We start from the raw sequence: 15,244 nt of genomic DNA on the forward strand, positions 1-15,244 counted from the left end.
ACTGTGATTACTGATGATAAATGTGCCCAGCGTGGGGCATTTCTCTGTCCTCACCTCCCGCCTGACTCCTTCTGCCCTCCCTGTCCTGAGCCAGTCAGCCCTGGAGACACACAACCCTGCATATGGCTACAGATGCCCACCCCTGGTGGTAAGCCTGGGGGTCCCAGGCCTGCAGACAAAAGCCAGCAGTGGGGGTTTCAGGGCCTTCCCTACCAGACCACAGCAGCTTCCCTCTGAGGTCTCCACCCTGGGCAACAGGTCTGACCGGAAGTGGACCCGGCTGAGATGGATGGCAGGAATTTCCATCCCAGGCATGGGAATCACAGAGCCCAAGCCTTCACCCACAACCCTGCCGTGGTTGTGCTGTCTTTCTGGGCCCGCTCTCCTGCCTCAGTCCTGAATCAGCAACTGGGCTCTGGTCCAGCTTGGCTGTTAATTTGCTGTGTGGTGTTGCATTAATCACTTCCCCTCTCTGAGCCAGTAGAATGCAGGACTCCAGGGGCTCCAGGCTCTCTGAACATTGACTTTCTATGTGTCTCATCTACTCAGGCTCAGGTGGTGCTAGGCCAAGGAAATGGCCCGTGGGGTGTCTGACCTCCCACACACAGTTCAGCTAGAGAACAGCTCCTGCCTGCTGCCGCTCCCGGGCACTTGCACTGCCTGTTTGTTTGTTTGTTTGGAGATGGAGTCTTTCTCCATCGCCCAGGCTGGAGTGCAGTGGTGAGATCTCACAACTTCTGCCTCCCAGATTTAAGCAATTCTTGTGCCTCAGACCCCCATGTAGCTGGGATCACAGGCACCTGCCACCACACCCAGCTAATTTTTGTATTTTTAGTAGAAACAGGGTTTTGCCATGTTGTCCAGGCTTGTCTCGAACTCCTGACCTCAGGCGATCCGCCGGCCTTGGCCTTCCAAAGTGCTGAGATTATAGGCGTGAGCCACCGCACCCGGCCCACGGTGCTTGTTAAGAAAGATATTTGCATCTGTTTTCTCAGTTGACCTTTCACAGCAATACCCCAAAGTTGACAGAGCAGGAACTGCTAGTCACTTCTTTATAGATGGGGAAACTGAGGCCTTGAGAGGTCAAACAACCTCCCAAGGTCTCAGTGCAGGGTGAGGCTTGGAACCAGGACTGCTGGCTCTTGGGTCAGCCTGGGCCCAGGCTCAGAGGCGTGGTAGGGGCCATAGCACTCCCTGGCTTCCCCTGGGAATAGTGACAATCTCTCGCTTAGGAATGTTGGAGCCGCTCCCTCCTCTCAGAAGACCCTCTGAGAAGTACAGTGTCTTTACATTTGTCCTGAACTCACCCGTTCGCCTCCTGGGCCCTCACTCCTGCTCATCCAGGTGGGTCAGAGTCTGACACCTCTTCCACAAGCCTGTGTCTCCACAGCAGGCGCTGCACAGGCCCAACCCCTGGGAAGAAGCCTACAGATGGGCACAGGGCCTGCTGTCCAACCAGCTCCACTCCACTCCCAGAAGGCGCCCTGTTGCCCATGGGGGACACCAGGAAAAGCACAGTGTATTCCCTGCCCTCTAGGAGCAGCCACCAAAACTGCGAAGGAGCCTTTGAGCTGTCTGACTCCAAACAGACTTTCCAGAAGCAGGAAGGTGCCCGCTAGACCCTAGCCTGGTCACCTCATCCTCCTGCATTTTAAATGGGTGGTGACATGAGGAACTTGTCCATAAGGAAGCCAGCATGGAGGTGAGGGGTGCAAAAATGTGTCTTCTAGAGAATATTTGGATAAGATGCCCTGGGAGACCAGGCTGTAAGCTCCAGACTGGGAAGTGCACTGTTTAGTTGGAAGTGAGCTGTTTAGTTAGTTTAGAAGTTAGAATTCTAGGCCAGGTGCGGTGGCTCATGCCTGTAATCCCAGCACTTTGGGAGGCCAAGGCAGCTGGATCACGAGATCAGGAGTTCAAGACCAGCCTGGCCAAGATAGTGAAACCCCGTCTCTACTAAAAATACAAAAATTACCTGGGTGTGGTGGCAGTGACTGTAATCCCAGCTACTCGGGAGGCTGAGGCAGAGAACTGCTTGAACCCGGAAGGCAGAGGTTGTAGTGAGCCGAGGTTGTGCCACTGCACTCCAGCCTGGGCCACAGAGCAAGACTCTGTCTCAAAAAAAAAAAAAAAAGTTAGAATTCTAGCAATGGCTGGAATCTCAAATTGCAGCTGAGAGTAAGGAAGGCTTTTCTAACTATTAGGTATGTCCAAAGAAGAACCTTGCTGAGAAAAGCAGTGATGAGTTCCCCGTCCCCACAGGTATGTGAGTCAAGGTTGGCTGAGGAGTTGATGGGAGACGTTGGATGAGATGGCCCTTTAAGTAACTTCAATAAAGACCTCATATGTGCAGGTAAAGGCAAATTAGAGGTGAGAGTTTGAATGGCGCCCCTCGGAGGTCCCATCTACAGGTGCTGGTGGTCATTTTGATCTAAGGCCTGGGATGGGTGGGCTGGAACATGGTTAGGAGAGCCCAAGGGTAAATGTTTTCTCCTCCTCCTTCCGCGGGTTCTACCCACGCTCTGCTTTAAGACCACCCTATAGCAAAGGCAAGGAAAGGGACCCTAACTTAAGCAAATGTGCTTTCTGAAGAAAAACATTTACTCAACTGGACATTTTCACACATGAACAGATTCCCCTTAAGGGATCTTTAAACCTCCAAGTGTTAGAAGCAGAGGAGGGCTTCAGAGACTGACTTGGCCAACCTCCTCATTTGACAGACGGAAACTCCAGGGCCTGGGAGAGAACAGCCACACAGCAGTGCCAGTCCCCAGCTGGGATGCAAACCCAGGGCCTCTGCCTCCAGCGATTTTTCCTGTCCTTCATTTGACTGTCTTGTCGTTACATCTGTGCAGGGATGTGTCCTCTTTCACAGCTTCTTGGCGGGATATCTGGACCATTCTTGGATGCAGCTTTAAAGGCAGGCTGCACTTTTGCAACTTAGGCCCAAACGACTTCTACTATTAGGAAAAAACACTTTCTGTGGGAATTTTCCTGCCAGCAGGAAACCCAGGCCCGGCCTGGCTGAGGCAAAGACTTCTAGGGGAGCCTATCTTAGATGCGGTTCCTCTGTAGAGACAGAGCGGCAGTAAGTCCTGCAGAGAGGCCAGGGAGGCGGGGCTGAGAGACATGGCTCAAGCCTTGCTTCCTGCCATCGACCAGGTGACCCTTCATGTCCCTTGTTGCCCCACGTTTTCATCTGTAAAATGGGAAGAGTTGTGAGGAGTAGCACATAGTAGACTTAAATGCCCATTTCCAGTTCAGCAGAGCTCGGAAGACAGATTCTGGTATCAGATTCCCCGAATTTGCCCCCTAGCGACGCCACTTACTAGATTTATAGCTCTATACCAGTCACTTAAACACTTTTGGTCTCAGTTTCCTCATCTGCACTGTGGGGATAATAATCATATCCAACTCATAGGCCTGTGGTTCCCAAACTGTGTGCCAAATTATCCCAGGGTTCCTCAGCACCCTCACAGGGGAGCCGTGGGATATTTTCAATGTGGGAAACACAGTAATGCTAGATAGCTGTCAGACACTGCACCAACGAGTAGCTCACAGTTTCAATGTCCTGTCACTCTGCTTTCCTTTATTTGGCACCATATCTTTGCACAGCTGGGATTGTGGCATTTGGGAGTAGCCCACGACAAACAATAAGAGTAGTGGTGTCCACTCGGATTCCAAAGTTTGAGAAGTTGTACAGCGCCCGACGGGTGCACACATCCCCGTTCATAATTCTTTGTGGCTATTTAGGAATGGGATAAAAATATATTTTTTCTTTCAATTTATCCTAAGATTTTAGAATATAAATATTTACAAAGCTGTTGCGATCTAATACATTCCTGTTAAGGACTTCTTTTCGGCCTTGGGATAGCTTTAAAAAATTACTGATATGCTAAAAATCAAAACGTTTCTGCATCTCTGCCTAGGATTATTGTGGAGCTCATTGAGTTTATATGAACCACCCTCTGAGCAGCGCCTGGCAGGGTAAGCATCCAGGAACCCCAAGACCCCATTATTCTCCCACCCAGCTGGCACCTATGCAGCCTGGTCATGGGTTGCTCTCATCTAGCCCACCTTTCAAGCCTTCCTCAGTCCCTGGGGCCCAAGCCAGGGCCAGGGAGAAGTGAGGGCTCTGCACAGGCCCTGGCATGCCCCACACTTACTCCCTTACTGTTTTTTGTCATTGTCGTTTTGGAAACAGAGTCTCACTCTGTCACCCAGGCTGGAGTGCAGTGGTGCAATATCCACTCACTGCAACCTCTGCGTCCCGCGTTCAAGCAGTTCTCCCACCTCAGCCTCCCGTGTAGCTAGGATTACAGGTGCACACCACCATGCCCGGCTAATTTTTGTATTTTTAGTAGAGATGGGGTTCCGCCACGTTGGCCTGGCTAGTCTCGAGCTCCTGAGCTCAGGCAGTCCACCCACCTCAGCCTCCCAAAATGCTGGGATTACAGGCATGAACCACCGCGCCCGGCCTACTCCCTTACTCAAGTTGCACTCACTGTGCACCTGCTGTGTGCTGGCCAGCAGAGTCTACTCGTGGTCCCTCCAGGCAGGAACCTCAGGTGGGCCTTTCATTCTTTCGTATCTCCTGGCAGTCTCTGCCTCCAGGACACCTAGGGTATAGGGACACAGCAAGAGGGCAACAGCTACATCAAGAGCCATCCAGTGCTGCTGCAACAGAGAGGCACAGAGGGGACACTTGGCCTGCGTCCCTGCCAAGGCCAGAGCTGAATCTTTGCACCAGGGCTGAGAGGAGGGGCAGGGTGGGAAGAGTGGGGCGGTAGGGCTGCCAGACGCAGGGCCTGCTGCACTAATGGATGTCTAATGTTTGCTTTCCTCAGTCCTGTCTGTACCCACTTTATAAATGGTCTGCATTAGAGTTATAAAACAAAGTCATAATACAGCCTGCAGTGCTGCAAAGCACAGAGGCAGCTGTCACCCTGGGGCTGGGGGCGGTACGGTTAGAGATGGGTGTAGGCACGTGACATGCACCCATGGGCCCCTATGCCCCTTCTCCTGTGGCTGTGACCCACCCCCAGAGGGAGGCTCAATCCCGCCGTTTCAAAGACAAGCTGCCTGAGGCCAGCAAGGGGCTGGTTCAGACCCAGGGGCCTCTGAGTCTGAAGGCAGAGCTCTGTCCCACAGCCCTCAGGGCTGAGATGGAGACAAGATGCTGGTGGTCAGTGGTGGCCATGGAGTCTGCTGCCCAGATGCCCTCCTGGCTCCATCCTGCTCTCCCAGAGCTGCCTGGCCTGGCAGGGAAGCCTCAGTGGCCATCTCAGGGTGTGCACAGCAACCAGCTCTCAGGCCACTGGAAGCCAGTGTTCAGCTCCCTGGGCTGTGATCAAGTCACTGTGTCATCTCATCAAATCCCCAAGCAGCCCTAGGGGGCTACCAGTTTGCCTACAGTGAACGTGTCCCTGTACCTGGCAGTGGGAAGCAGGTGTCAGAGAGCCCTGGCCTGGCCTCAGGAATCTACCTTGCTGTTCCCACATTAGCTGCCCGCTCACTGGGTGGCCTCAGGCAAGTCATGCGAACCATTTGAATGGTCTTCGGTTTCCTCTGCTTTGAAATGAGAACAGTTCCAGCCTTGCTGGCCCCTTGATGAGAGAGCCCTGTGGACTATGGAGTTCTGGTCACTGTCAGGGTGCTATTAGGATTCCCGGGTGTGGAGACACCCACACCGTTACAGAGCTACATCAATGATAGGTGGTGTGGAGTCTGAGACAACAGCCCAAACGGTGAAGTCTTTTCTCAGGTTCAAACTTTTGATCTGCCACTTGTTAGCTGTGTGAACTTGGACAAGTTGCTTAACCTCCCTGAGCCTCCATTTACCCATCTCTAAACTGGGGACTAATAGAACATACCTTACAGGGTTGGTGCCAGAATTCAATAAGTTAACAATTTAAATTCCTGCAAACATAGCACCTAATGCTGGGTGAGCATTAGTTGTTCTTTCAATGCAGCAACATGTACCTACTGTGCACCAGGCCCCACCTAGGCGTTCATGCATGTTTATCTCATGCGATCCTCAGAGCAGCCCAGAGACAGGGGAAGGGTGTCCACCTCTTGTGCTCATCAGGCATAATGAGGTAGGAGTTAAGGTTCTCTCCCTGGGCCCTACAGAACATGCTGGATGGAGCTGGAGTCATGTGTCATCTTGTTAGCTCCCCCGCCCCCACCCCCCATACACACTGGCCAGGGCCTAGGCCCCAAGCCAGTGACAGTTTATGCATTTTCTCGTAAGCTCACCAGTTTCAGCAGGCTCTTCTGGTCCACAAAGAGAAAGCATAGTCAGACTTTCTGTTCTTGGGAAACCAGGTGTCCCCTTGGCCCCTCTGCCTATAGGGGGACTCCCTAGGGCCAAATATGGCTTTCTAGACCAGAGAACAAGTGCATGATCCCAGTGGCCACACAGGCCTCCCGGGACACCACCCTCCCCACTACCTCGGCTGTAGGTGGGGCCTCTGGCTGGAGGGGCTGGGCAGCCATGCACCACCCCACAGCTTCATTCACTGTGTCCTCTGGGCAGTCAGCAGAGGAGGACAGGCCCCCGACAGCTTGTGCCCAGCCACCTGATCATTTGGCATTTGGCGCTGGAAAATTCGTTTTCGGAGGTGGATTGTAAACCAGCAGCTCTGCGGCCCGGTTTCCCGACTTTTGGGCACTGGCGGTGGCCACACCCCTCTTCCTGTTTGTCTCACCTCCTGAGGTGCAGTTCTTTCCAGGGAGACCGGGTGGGCCAGGATTTCCATTTGGCCCCCTTCGTGGGAGGAGATTGCCACAGGCACAGCCTCGTCTGCTCTGAAGTCTCTTCATCCATTGTGCTAAGGGCTGGGGTGGGGGTTGGGAAGAAGAGGCCAAGGGTTGGGTGAGAGCCACAGACCATGGGAGGTGAGCTCTGTGGGGAGGCTTCTGGGAAGGAGGGCTTCCCCTGGGGTAGGAGACCTGCAAGGGGCCGAGCACCATGGAGTCCAGGCCTGGTTCAGCCGGCTCACCCCACCCCTGCCCCGCAGCCCTGACTCCTGTCCTGCTTGCCAGCCTGGCAGGGGCTGCAAAGGGCAGCTGTGACTCCAGGGCAGAGCTGGCCTGGTTTGAGCTCCAGCCCCAGCCCCGTTTCCAGCCCATTGCGTCTGGTGGCGTCACCATGAGGAACTGGATAGAGGCCGGGCAGGGACAATGGAGCAGACGCTGGGGGGTGCCCAAGGGGTATCCTCACCCAGACAGATTGCCTCCCCTCCCGGGACCTCCCTGGCCTCTCCATCTGTAATGAAGTACAATCACACAGCATCTCAGAGCGGGAACTGGCTCTTTATAAAGCCTAGCCTCTTAAAAGCAGGGCAAGATGGGAAACTGAGGCCGCAGGAGTGCCAGACTTGACCCTGGTTGCAGATTGCGTCCCCAGCAGGGCTCTGGTTGCCCCACCTCTGCCTCCCCTGCCCTCTGCATCTGCGGTGGGTCCCTGGGGTGGGCGAGGGGTGCCACAGGGCCCTCCCAGCACACAGCCTCATGGAGGTCTCCACTCACTCTGCAGGCACTGATTCCGGCAGCGAGGTGCTCCCTGACTCCTTCCCGTCGGCGCCGGCAGAGCCGCTGCCCTACTTCCTGCAGGAGCCACAGGACGCCTACATTGTGAAGAACAAGCCTGTGGAGCTCCGCTGCCGCGCCTTCCCCGCCACGCAGATCTACTTCAAGTGCAACGGCGAGTGGGTCAGCCAGAACGACCATGTCACACAGGAAGGCCTGGATGAGGCCACCGGTAAGCCCACCCCACATGCCTGGAACCCCCAGGACCCCCCAGGCCCAGAGGCACAGGCCTGGCTCCATGTGAGACTTCACACAGCCATGGTGCCCCCTGGTCCTCAGTTCCCCACCACCCACCCCGGGCTTCACCTTGGATTAGCATTTCCCCAAATACTGGCCACGTGTCCCAGCCTGACTTTGGGACCATCCCCACTGCATTCGATAGCACGGAGTGCCCCGTGAGCCCTCACTCCCTTTCCATTTTCTCTCCATCCTTCTGCTTCTGTCAGGGAGCAAGTTCCCGTCAGGTGGGGGCTCTTGAGCCCTCCCAAACACCTGCCAATCTCCCTGTTTAACAAAGAGGGCAGGTTTCTGCCTCACGGCCCTGGCACCCCACGGCACCGACCCAGAATTCAATGCAATCGTTATTTTTACAGTTCCTTCTGTTTGTGGAAAGTGATACTGGTTTCCATTCACAATAATGATACGGCATTTCCTGCGTCGAAATAAATTGTTTTAGGTTAAAAAGAAAAAGTTGAGAGTATTAAGTAAATAACCGTTCAAGTGGTGCTGGGATGTAGCCCAAATCTGGAGGGAGAGAGGAGAGCAGCCGAAACTGGGAAATGCGAGGAAGTGTGGGGTCCCTTCCTTCTCGGATGTGTGGGGGACCCTCGGTACTCCCAGAGGAGGAGGCAGAGCCCTGGGGTTCCCCATATCTCCCAGAACTGAGCCTGCCCCCAGGGTGCCCTCGAGTCTAAGTGAGGGGCTCTTGCTCACTTGCCACCAGGTCCCTGTTGATAGTGCAGAGCCCTCAGGGTGAAAAGCCCTCCCTGGGGCTTAAGACAGGCAGGTGGGACCCCGCTTCAGTCACCGGACAGAGCCCACCCACCCCAGACTCGGGGCTCCCGGGCAGCCTTCCTGGCTTTTTGTTTTTCCCATCTCTGTCTGGATCCTTTGCTTTCTCTTTCTTCGGCTCTCTTGATTTCCCTGCCTCTCCCTGCTCATTTCTCCCTCTCTCTTTTCCTTATGTGCCTGCTTTCCTTCTTTCTTTTTCTCTCCCTCCCCCTCTCTCTGTCTCAGTCTCTGTCTCCCTGGCGTGCTGTGTCACTGTCCTTCTTTCCCCCTTCTTTAGTTTCTGTTTTGTCATGTAAAGCTCACAGATTTCAGAACCAGTCAGGCTTAAAACCATACTCCAGAATGTACTCAAGGTCACTGAACCGTATTTTACAAATGGTTAAAATGCTAAGTTTTATAGAATGTGTATTTTACCACAATTTAAACATAATTTTAAACAATAGATTTGGAGTCCCATGCTCACCCAAAATATAAAAATGGAAAAGGAAATTTTTTTTTTTTTTGAGACAGAGTCTCGCTCTGTCACCTAGGCTTGAGTACAGTGGCATGATCTCGGCTCACTGCAACCTCCACCCCCCAGGTTCAAGCAATTCTCCTGCCTCAGCCTCCCGAGTAACTGGGACTACAGGCGCCCACCACCACACCTGGTTAATTTTTTGTATTTTTAGTAGACACGGGATTTCACCACGTTAGCCAGGATGGTCTCGATCTCCTGACCTCATGATCCTCCTGCCTCGGCCTCCCAAAGTGCTGGGATTACAGGTGTGAGTCACTGCACCCAGCCAGAAAAAGGAATTTTTAAGGGGAAACTAAACAACACATATTTGCCAGCTGCCCCCACTCTTTGACTGAGTGACCCTGGGGAAGTCACTCAACCTCTCTGAGCCCCAGTTCTTCTCTTTGTAAACTGGGAAGTTGACTGAAGGTCCTGGTGAGGGTAGAGCCAGGTGGCACACATAGCACAGAGCAGCATGCCAGGGCCCAGCAGGCAGTCAATAAACACCTGCTTCCTCTGTCCTCTTTCTGGGCTTTCCTTGGCCTCTTTCTCTCAAACGGTCCTTACCTCTCTGCCCACTGAGCTCCTCTGGCCTGTATCAGAGGTCAGCCATCGGGGTCTGGACAAGGCAAGGGAACAGTGTGCCTGCTGGGGCCCCTCACGGGCCGTTAGTATAGTAATAATACCCCTGTGATTATTACTAATAATAACAGCATGGCTCTTACTTCCCTGCCACCAGGCACACAGGCCCTGCCAGCCCTAGAAATTGGGGCACTGTTGTCCCCATTAGCTGCAAATAATGGGCAGAGCTTCCTTGGCAGTGGTGGGGCCTGATTCCACTTCAGCCTCCTACTCTCTAACCCTGGCTTTCCCTAGCACTCTCTGAGGCCTGAAAACAGAAGAGGACGACTGGAGGCCAGGAGAGGCAGAACAGCCCCCCACCAACTTGTGCCAGATCGGGGCAGGCGGCCCAACCCTGGGTGTCCTGGTCCAGACATTGCTATGCTTGGGAGGGCAGTCTGGTGCTAGACCTCAAGCCTGGGACACCAGAGGTCCCCGTCCTATGCTCCCTGCATCTCTGCTTGCTGGTGATCATGGACGAGGTGTCGCGCCTCCTCCCTGGTGGTGGTTTCCTTCTGTCCAGCTATTGGTGCTGCTGAAACCTTGCATGGATGACCCCCTTAAAAGGGCCCACTCTTCCAGGTTCACAGTCTGGTAAGCAAGGGGCTGGGCTCTGCTCCCTGGGCCATGCAGCATTGACTGTGGAGCCAGCCCCCGGGCAGCCATGGCAGGCAGGCACTGCCACCCACCCCTGAAGCAGCCTCTTCCCTGGATGGCAAACCCCTAGTCGCCTCCCATTTAGATCCTTGGCCATCAGGACGGGGCTGTCCCCCCTGTCTGGACTCCCTGCACAAGAACCCAACCCTCCTCAACAATAGGAGAGTTACAGCAGTGACTTCATCAGGAGAGGTCCAGAGAGGAGTTGTGGGTGAGGGGACCAAGCTCTAACCTGGGAAAGATGCCAGGGAGCTGACCGCTCTGCAGCAGCTTGCTGGGGGACTTGGTGCCTGCCACCTACCCTCTCTGGGCCTCAGTTTCTTCAAAGGTAACAGAAGAAGCTGGTTGAGATCCAGATGACCTGCCAGAGTATATTTGTGTCTGGCCCGGGCTGGGCGCTGTGGCGGAGTAGTCACCATAACTTGTTTAGAGTTTACCTTGAGAGTTTACTATGATGAGGGAACCGAGGCTCAGAGAGACTGAGTAACTTCGCAAAGGTCACCCAGCTGGGGTTTGAGGGTGGGGCCAGGACACAAACCTGTCCAGCCATCCAACCCTGTCCTTACCCACCATGCCACCGGCTGTGCGTACCTTAACAATCCATGGTGCAATGAGAGGATGAGATAGGACACATTGTGGCAGGGAGGAGCAGCTTTAGCAATTCTGAGACACAAGGCAGTCAGGGAGGCTTCCTGGAGGAGGAAGAGGCCTCTATAACCTTTGGGGAGGAACTTCAGATGAATGTCCCCATTCCTGGCAGGTTCCCTGCTTTCTTGAGCATGGAGGGCTTCGTTGAGGGATGGTTGACTGAAATCCTACTGACCCCCTTGTATAGGCTGGTAGGTCCTGTTATGTAGGAAGTTTCCCAGGCCCTGACCAGGGAGCCATTGAGAGATCAGGGGCTCCCTGGAAGAGGGACCTCCTCAGCTCCGCGCCCACATGGCCTGAGTAGTGATCAGGGAGAGCAGGTGTCTCACCTCTGCACGTGCTGAGCCCCCTTTCTGTGCCAAGCCCTGGGCCACAGCAGTGAGCAGGACAAAGCCCCATCTTGTTCTCCTGCAGGAGACAGACATTTAACACATGAATGCGTCCATAAATAATCTGAGTCCAGCTAATGGTGGGTGCTGGGAGGAGACGAGGCTGGGTAGGGGAGTGATTGCTGCATAGACAAAGTTCGGGTGCAGTGAGGGGAGTGCCGAGCAGTGCTGGGAGAGCTGTGGGGGAGGCGCAGGGTGGAGGGGCCTTTCCTTGGGAAGTGAGGCTGATCCGAAATCTGGCAGGGACTGAGAGGCCACTGGGCCCAGAGGAGACAGAAGAGTTCCAGGCAGGGGACTGATGTGCAAGGGCCCCGTGGCTGTGTAGCCACAGAGCCAGGGAACATGAGAGCCTGGAAGACACCGGGTGAGGCTGCAGTGGGGTAGGGACGGTGAATGCACAGTGCAGCTCAGAGCCACTCCTGGGGATGACCCTACAGGCCTGCAGGCCACTGAGAGCCCACATGAAGGGTCTCATATCAGGGAGGAATGACACACCGCTTGTGCATTTTGGAGATGACACTAGCTGCCAGGTAGAAGATGCACTGGAAGGGCAGAGGGCTTGTGTTAGCCACTGCAATGTGCAGGTGAGTGGCCATGAAGCTTGGGCCAGGGTAGAGACAGGAGACAGGAGGAATGGATGGAAAGGGGCACTTGGGTGAGAGAGCCAGCAGGACCCGAGGTGGAAGGCCTGGGGTGTCCTGTGCCTCACATCCTTGCTTTGCCCCTGCCCCCTGACAGCACTCTCTTCTCCTCCCAGGCCTGCGGGTACGCGAGGTGCAGATTGAGGTGTCGCGGCAGCAGGTGGAGGAGCTCTTTGGGCTGGAGGATTACTGGTGCCAGTGCGTGGCCTGGAGCTCTGCGGGCACCACCAAGAGTCGCCGAGCCTACGTCCGCATCGCCTGTACGCCACCCTGACCCCCACCCCGTCCCTGCAGGACCCTTCCCCATCCCCGAGGATGCTGGAGAGGGAACTTCACATCTGTGGGGCCTCCTCCAGCATCCCTGGCTGAGGATGCCTGTGGCAGAGACATCCCAGCACATGGATGCCAGCTCAGAGAGGGCTCCTAGACCCAGAACCTGGGCCTCTTTTCATCTACTTCTGTATAAAAGAAGCTGGCAGCTTCCTGCCCCATCCTGAGCCACTATGTGCTTAGGATCCCAGAGTCAGGGAGGGAACCCTGTTCCCCTAAGTCTGCCTGGTGAGCCCCTCCTTTGGAGTAGAGGAAATTTCCCAGGCAAAGGACAGGTGGGCCCATGAACAGTTCCCTGGGTCTGCGCTGCCACCCAGTGGCCACAGTGTAGCACATCAGGTTCCAGTTCTCCCCACACCTGACTGCCTTGGGACCCTCTCGCTTCTCCCAGACCTGCGCAAGAACTTCGATCAGGAGCCTCTGGGCAAGGAGGTGCCCCTGGACCATGAGGTTCTCCTGCAGTGCCGCCCGCCGGAGGGGGTGCCCGTGGCCGAGGTGAGCGGGGACGTAGAGACCACTGAGCACAGCCCTGTGGCCATGCCTGCAGAGGCCAGGCAGGCACGGTATTTACCATCAGCCATGGTGCTGGTCTCCCAGAGCCTTACCCCTTTCACAGATGAGATTGAGGCTTGGCAAAGAGAAGAGAACTGCCAGCTCTGCAGAACACAGCAATGCCAGATCCCAGCTGGGTCTGCCACAGGCATAACCCCACAGGATGGGGTGGCTAGGGCAGAAATCCCCAGAACTCAGGAGCTCCTTAGGTGGACCTCCAGCTCAGTCTCCATCTCCTGCCCCACCCGGAACCCAAGGCCTCAGCTTCCTGGATGCCAAAGGGTCCTATCCTGCATGTGGATGAGTGTGTTCTCCCCCACGAGCCGGTCACCCCTTCCTGAAACCACACAGTCTTTGGATTGCCTGTCCTCTCTCGCCATCCTTACCTCTGTTCCAGACATACTCCCTGCACTGGTGGTCCAGGGAGTAGAGCTGCATCTCAGCTTTGCCCAGTGGAGTGAACGGTTGGGGTAGTCAGGACCCTGACTTCCAGCCTGGGATCAGCCCTGTCTGATCCCAAAACAGTGCACTCATTGCTCAGCCTCTCCCAGCCCAAACCCTCCTCTGCACAGTGGGCTCAGACAAACATCCCTAGCCCATATATGCTAGGCACTTGGCATGCTGGTCTCTGCAACAGCCCTGCAAACTGATGTTACCATTCCATCCTACAGCAGGGAAGCAGGGCTGGGAGGGGCCCAGTGGCCACCTAGGGTGAGGTAGCTGGTGAGTGGCAGAGCTGGGGTTTGTACCCAGGTCTGCCAGACCCAGGGACCTTCTTCCTATCACCTTCCAGGCTTTTTATCCTGGCTAGTAGAGCCGGGAGGAGTTAATGATAAAGACAGATACTCCTGGCTAGCGCTTATTTAGTTAGCTTAACTCAACTTACTCTGAGTACTGTTCTCGGCACCTTACACATTCTAACTCGTGTAATCCTCACGATGGATCCCTGTGGGGTAGGTGCTATTCAGTTCCATCTTGCAGTCGATGAAATTGAGGCCCTGAGTGGTAAGTCCCCTCCCAAGACCACCCAACTGACAAATGGCGCTCTTAACCCTGGAGCTGTACAGTGTCCAGTCCCACCGAGGCCCTGCCTCACTGCCATGACCCTGATGTGGACCCAGGTAGAACTGCCCTTCTTCTGTTTATGGTCAGACCTGCCCTGGGCCCTCACTGCCCCCTCACTCCCACTCTTGCAGGTGGAATGGCTCAAGAATGAGGATGTCATCGACCCTACCCAGGACACCAACTTCCTGCTCACCATCGACCACAACCTCATCATCCGCCAGGCCCGGTTGTCAGACACTGCCAACTATACCTGCGTGGCCAAGAACATCGTGGCCAAACGCCGGAGCACCACTGCCACCGTCATCGTCTACGGTGCGGGCCTCTCAGAGTGGGAGGGGCAGACACGGTCAAGGGAGGGAGGAGAGCCTGGGGCTAGGTGGGACCCCTGGCTTGGTAGGGAGGATGCAGCCCAGAGAGGGGAAGTGAATTGACCAAGGTCACAACACAGCAAAATTCATGGCCAAGTTGGGCATTCCTGGGTTCCCAGCCAGGAGCACTCCCCAGTTCTCAGGATGCATTGCCTAACTCTGAAGGAGAAGAACCAACTCTCTCCAAGTCTGGGGACTGAGGCAGGACCCAGTCAGTACGCCCAGAGGCCTGTTGTCCTTGTAGAGTTAGGGACCAATGCCCAGGCTTGTGAGCTGTTCTCTGCTTCTCCCTTGGGCCCTGTGGGTGGGAGGAGTGGAGCCACAGCTGAGGTGACTTTACAGAGTTCTAGAAAGAGCCCTGTACTAGGTTCCAGCTCCAGGCACAGTCCCAGGCCCCCATTACTCCCGGGATGACCCTAGGCAACTGGCAGCCCTTTCTGGACCTTCCTTGCCATCTTACAACAAGGTGGGGCATATACAGTGACTTCCCGGGTCCCCTCTGGTGCTGATGGTTGCAGCCCAGCTCTGCCTGCCACTTCTGAGTCTCTCACACTGTAGGCAGATGGGGTCTCACCAGAGAGGCCGGGCTTCGGCAGAGGGGCCTTGTCAGGGTGAGGGATGGGTTTGGGGGAGGGCAGAGGGTTCCAGAGCCAGGCCAACCAGGTGACAGCTGCCGCCTTGCAGTGAATGGTGGCTGGTCCAGCTGGGCAGAGTGGTCGCCCTGCTCCAACCGCTGTGGCCGAGGCTGGCAGAAGCGCACCCGGACCTGCACCAACCCCACCCCACTCAACGGAGGGGCCTTCTGCGAGGGCCAGGCCTTCCAGAAGACCGCCTGCACCACCATCTGCCCAGGTAAGGTGCCTCATCCATGCC

At 55.4% G+C, this 15,244-nt stretch overlaps 1 protein-coding gene across 3 annotated transcripts in view; it reads left to right on the plus strand.

Annotated features, from left to right (window-relative positions):
- Positions 1-15,244, plus strand: part of UNC5B (unc-5 netrin receptor B) — a 90,335-nt gene that overhangs the window by 60,383 nt on the left and 14,708 nt on the right. For 2 of the 3 annotated variants that reach the window (XM_003903814.5, XM_003903815.5), the window contains exons 2-6: positions 7,541-7,765; positions 12,173-12,316; positions 12,778-12,881; positions 14,135-14,315; positions 15,056-15,223. In XM_003903814.5, the coding sequence (XP_003903863.2) occupies positions 7,541-7,765; positions 12,173-12,316; positions 12,778-12,881; positions 14,135-14,315; positions 15,056-15,223 (822 nt within the window). Of the gene's footprint in view, positions 1-7,540; positions 7,766-9,328; positions 10,316-12,172; positions 12,317-12,777; positions 12,882-14,134; positions 14,316-15,055; positions 15,224-15,244 lie in introns of those variants that run through there. The other variant, XM_009214739.4, reaches the window with a different exon arrangement.

The sequence above is a fragment of the Papio anubis genome, chromosome 11, assembly GCF_008728515.1.
Source record: "Papio anubis isolate 15944 chromosome 11, Panubis1.0, whole genome shotgun sequence".
Taxonomy (NCBI): Eukaryota; Metazoa; Chordata; class Mammalia; order Primates; family Cercopithecidae; genus Papio; species Papio anubis.